We start from the raw sequence: 5,128 nt of genomic DNA, 5'->3' as shown, positions 1-5,128 counted from the left end.
ATAACCCCCCCCCCCCACAGACCTGTGTCTCCTCCTCCTCTTCCTCCTCTTCCTCCTCCCACTGCTCTCGGTTCCTCCCTCACAGTCGGTTCCTCCACCTCTGACACTCGTTCACTTTCACTTCACAGACTTTTTTTTTTTTTTGGTTCTTGTTCCTTTTTTGTGTTCTCACTAAATCACATCACAGGTTTAACCAGAGGTGGCGCTATTTTGACTCATTTACATTCACAGCCATACGAATTCAGTTATGTCTCCAAGAAAGTTCTGGAACTTTCTCCTTTTGCACAGTAGAACCATCAGTTCCAGGTCACTGTTTTTGACTGCAGCGGCCCAGACCAGGTGGACCAGGACCAGTACCAGGACCAGGACCAGGACCAGGTCAAACTGACCGACCAAACAGGAACTGGTTTCCAGGACCATGAACTGCAGAAGCCCTGGAGGTCCTTGTACCATAGTTTGAGAACCACTGTTGTGGACACATGAATTCTGGGAAATGTCATGTTGTGTTTTACTGTGTGTACCGGCCTTCAGTACTTCACACCTAGTACATGCACATACAGTAGTACTGTATGTGCATGTACTCTGTGGGTACTACATGTGGCTGAACACTTTTGAATTGTTTTTAACATGAAACGTCAGGAACTGTTTGGACGGAACTTTTCATTTAATTAATGATTTTATTTTTATTTATTATGAACGAAGAATAAACTGATGTGAGTTTTTATTGGTCTGTCAACTTTGTCCCCAGATCAACCCCCCCGCCCCGCCCCTCGGCCCACCCTCGATGTGACCTCATCTGCGCCCCCTACAGACTCCCCTGACTCCCTGCTACAGTAACTGTGTGTTCGTGGTACCATTCATACTGTCCCATAAACATTACAGTACAATCAGACTGTTGGGGGGGGGGGAGGGGGGCCTCAGTCAGGGGTAAATCACAGTGATTTACACTTCAACGGCTCAGGACTGGTCCAGTGTCCTGGGGGGGGGTGTTGGGGGTAATTCCCTTCGCTGCTCGTACCGTTGCCACGGCTCTAAGACGTGACGTTGACATGAATCCATACTTCATGAAAAAAGTACTACAGCTGCAGATACTACTGTATTATCAGTGTGACCCTGGTTCTAGGTCCAGGTCCAGGACCAGGTCCAGGACCAGGACTACTGAAGGTCTTGGTTGAGAGAAGAAATTCTTTACACGTAGTGATGGAATTATCACATTCTTATGTTGTAGTATTTTTCTTCTTCACTGCAGTTCTGGAAGGTACTATGAAGTATATCTACGTATCTGACAGCAGACGTCGCAGTGAAGTAAAACTGTTGTGACGTCACGTGATGAAGGTCGGGAGGTTTGGGACTTGAACACACACTGTCCTGCACTGGAGACCTGACACAGTAACAACTGCAGTATTTGCTCCAGATACTTCACCAAGTACTTCAATGTAGACACTACTCTATAAAGTCTGATCTGACGCAGACCCTGGTTCCTAATAAGGTGGAGGTCTGGACTGTGTTGAGACCGGTCCATGTATGGACAGCCAACGTGTGTGTGTGTGTGTTGGTCTCCACAAAGGCGTCAATAAGACAACAGTCGGTTAAAACTGTATCTTTATTTTCAAATAATGTAGAGTTAGAAATACTTTGGTCCGACCTCAGAGGTCAGTCCTGGTCCGACCTCAGAGGTCAGTCCTGGTCCGACCTCAGAGGTCAGTCCTGGTCCGACCTCAGAGGTCAGTCCATGTTTTTCTCACTTTCTCATTGTTTTTTAAGTTCTGACGAAGGCGTCTGTTCCCACTGGGCTGAGTGGAGTTTACTACATGTCAGAATGAAACTCTTCATCCTCCTCCTCCTCCTCTGATGATGATGATGATGATGATGATGACACCTCACAGATACAGGGTGAGTCCGAGCCTCAGACCTTTTATTATTCAGGTTTCTGTTGTCAACAAACTGAGACTGAAGCTCATCGACAGGTTCTGACCCAGAACCATCTGAGTTTTTATATTCCTGAATGAACCTTTAATTCAACTGTATTTTGATAAGGTCAGACAGAGAAGCAGGTTGTGACCTGGGGTTAAAGGTCATGCCACAGAAGAAGAAGAGAGCAGACTGAGCCGTGGAGGAAATGGACAGTTTTTATTTATTTGTCTCAGAACTTTTCGACTCATTCTGTTTACAGTAGTTTAAAACAGAGGAATAACAAACGGACTGAAGCTGTGGTACGATGTAAACAGTTTTGTTTTTTTACAAAAGTTATCTGTGTATTGAAAAATAATTCAGTATCTAAAGTCAGCTGACCTGATCTTCATCTACGATGACATCACAGCTCCTCCTCCTCACTGTTCTGCAGTAGAACGTCTGGTGTCAGGCTGGTTCTACGTTCTCGGTGTCAGAGTATCAAAAACTACGGCTAAATCAGCTGCTCTACCCAGAGGTCTTCAAAATATTACAGTTTTTAAAGTGCAAGAAAAAAAAATCGTAGTGAAAACAGTTGGGGGGGGCTGGCAGGAGCCAATCACAGGAGGTGTGTGTGGGGGGGGGAGGGGGCTCCAGTCCATCAGAGGGATTCAGAGACAACATTCACACCTATGGTCAGTTTAGAGTGAACGTTAACGTCGTCTCCAAACCCTCTGGTTTCAGGACTGTAGTGGAACTGGACGGAACTTCAAACAGACAGAACAGCACCGAGAGCCGGGACTCGAACCAGCCACCTTCCTGCTGTAAGGCAAGAGCACTAACCACTCCTTCATGTATGATACAGAAATCCCACTTTTCTTTTTCGTTTCAAATTGAGAAACGTGACTTTTTTCTGTGCATTGGAGCGTGTGGCTCTCCTTCCCTGGCCAGTAGGTGGCGCTGTTCAATGATCCACGTTGTTTGCTTAGTTATGGGGCGCTAGTATCTCATTTGTTAGCTGTGTTTACGGATCGGAATCAGGGTGTTGTGCTATTGGTGAGTTATCAGCCCTGTGTTAGCGCAGTAGCATTTCAATTTGAAGTCAAGCTAACCCTGCTAACACGTGGTCTCTGGACCAGGACGACGTTGGACTGAGTCGATGTGTCCAATTACGGTATAGTACTGTTTACTCTGTGTCTGTTTTATGAGGAAATCCTTGGAAAAGTGCAGTCCCTCTGAAGGACCCCTGACCCTTGACCCTTGTTGAAAATCAACAGGAGGGAAACACTGAGAGGGGGCAGAAACAAGACTAAATACCCCTGACCCATTTCTTTGTGGAGGTATGTTGGTAGAGGTACACAGTACTCACAGTACATGGTACTGTGAGTTCCACCACAGTCGTGTGTTTAGAGAACATGAAGTTAATGTTTAGAAATCGCTAAAAAATCAACCAACCAGATTCCTCGTTGCTTCGGTGAACTGTAGTCGACACCGACGCGTTCTGTCTGGAAGAAGTTCTGATCTGAGACCAGTGTCAACTACAGCATCAAGTGTAACATCCACAATATTAATAACGTAAAAAAGAAGAAAAACAAAAACAAAGACGTTCTCCGTAGAAACGGCCAGAACCACAGACCACTACAGTGTAAACCTAGCATGATCAGCGTTAGCAAACACGACGGCACAGAAAGCATCGCAACTTTAATCCTCTCACAGAGAGCGCTCACATTGTTGTCTCCACAATGGTGTGGGGGGGCTTGGTGGAGCCGTTGTTCCCGTTGGGGTCCAGCGTCTGCGTCAGTTCGCTGCCGTTCATGTTGTACTCTTTAGGGCGGGAACTCACGCCTGAACTGGCCGGTGCTGCCACAGCTTTGATCCTCTGGGGGGCAGAAGAACAATCGTCCGTCACAGGGTCATGGTGATGTGGAGTGACAGAGGTCAGAGGTCACAGCCCACCTGCCCACTCATTAGTATTAATTATAATTGTTTTTAACCATGGAAAAACTGTCATATCTGAGCATCATCAGCCGAAAAAAAACGTTTTATAAAATCAGTCTCAGTTCTAAAACTGTTGTTGGTTTAGTTTAGTTATAGACGAGAAAATATCAAGTTATTTTTTCAAACAGTGAGGGTTTGGTTGGGGGGGGGTCATCAGCAGTTAACCCCTCAAAGACCATCGTGAAGTTACCCCGTGGTTTTACTGGATCAAATCCTTCAGAGATTCTACCTTTCTTTTTTCACTGTTTTCACTCTTCTCTGCAGTGATCTGGCGCCCCCCAGAGGACAACACGTCTATGCGTCCTGGATCCCACTCCTGACCCCTAACCCTCACCTCAATCAGTGGTCCCTCGGACTGCAGGATCTTGATGACCATCACCAGTGGGATGCAGACCATGGAGGCCAAGGCCAGACACCAGCCCACTCCGATGGCCCAGTCGGGGTACTCGTACACCTTGTTGTAGGTCAGGGGCTTGTACTTCACCAGGGAGAAGACGAAACATCCCTGAGGAAACAAACACGTCTGAGTGACCTGGACCTGAGGGGGCGCTGACCTGCTCTCCACCACGGACGCGGCGCTCAGTCGTTACCATGCAGAGGACGGGCGTGATGACGGTCCAGCTCCACTTCATCCAGGGGTTCGGTCTGTAGCCGATCATGTCTTCAATAGCGTCGTAGAAATTGTCCACTCCTGCGGGAACCACGAGCCGCGTGAGTGATCCGTGACAGTGGGAAGAACAGGAAGTCCGGGAGATGGACTTCCTGTTGTTTACAGACACAAACCTAGGTCTAGAACTGTTTTCCCTGGAACCTGCCCCGGGGCAAACTCTGGGTCAGAGTTTGTATCTGCCTTCATGTTGACTTTAGCCATTATCAGGGGAGGTGTGGGGGGGTATGAGGGGGGGGGTCACAATCGTTCAATATTGAACATAAAACAACATCAGACCCAGTTAAATAAACACGACTATTTTGTCCAATATAAGGGTCAGGGGCTCCACACGGTCGCAGCTTCTATCGGTACTGAGTTCTGACCGCCGACATTTCTTGGGGGAAAAAACCGGGCCACACCCCCAGACGTGGGGTGCTGTCCACTTACCATACACCCAGGCTACAGCGATGCATTCAAAGAACGCCACCCACAGGAGGCACACCCCGCTGGCCGCGTAGTAGTCGAAGAGCTGGAACACGTACATGCCCCCCTGGAAACACAGGGCCGTGAATCACAGAGACAGAGGAGAGG

The 5,128-nt window shown here is 47.8% G+C and overlaps 1 protein-coding gene across 1 annotated transcript in view; it reads right to left on the bottom strand.

The window, feature by feature from the left end:
• Positions 1–2,111: 2,111 nt before the first annotated feature.
• The window catches only part of LOC103385522 (sodium- and chloride-dependent taurine transporter), a 31,671-nt gene continuing 28,654 nt past the window's right edge, over positions 2,112–5,128 (bottom strand). Inside the window, exons 11-14 of the mRNA XM_008319444.3 lie at positions 4,985–5,087; positions 4,479–4,579; positions 4,223–4,393; positions 2,112–3,769 (exon numbers count right to left, since the gene is read on the bottom strand). Coding sequence (XP_008317666.1) covers positions 3,614–3,769; positions 4,223–4,393; positions 4,479–4,579; positions 4,985–5,087 — 531 coding nt within the window. The 3' untranslated portion in view covers positions 2,112–3,613. The remainder of the gene's footprint in view (positions 3,770–4,222; positions 4,394–4,478; positions 4,580–4,984; positions 5,088–5,128) is intronic.

This window comes from Cynoglossus semilaevis, chromosome 10 (genome assembly GCF_000523025.1).
Source record: "Cynoglossus semilaevis isolate Cse_v1.0 chromosome 10, Cse_v1.0, whole genome shotgun sequence".
NCBI lineage: Eukaryota > Metazoa > Chordata > Actinopteri > Pleuronectiformes > Cynoglossidae > Cynoglossus > Cynoglossus semilaevis.
Note: the sequence above shows the minus strand (reverse complement) of the source record. Positions and strands in the feature narration are given on the sequence as shown.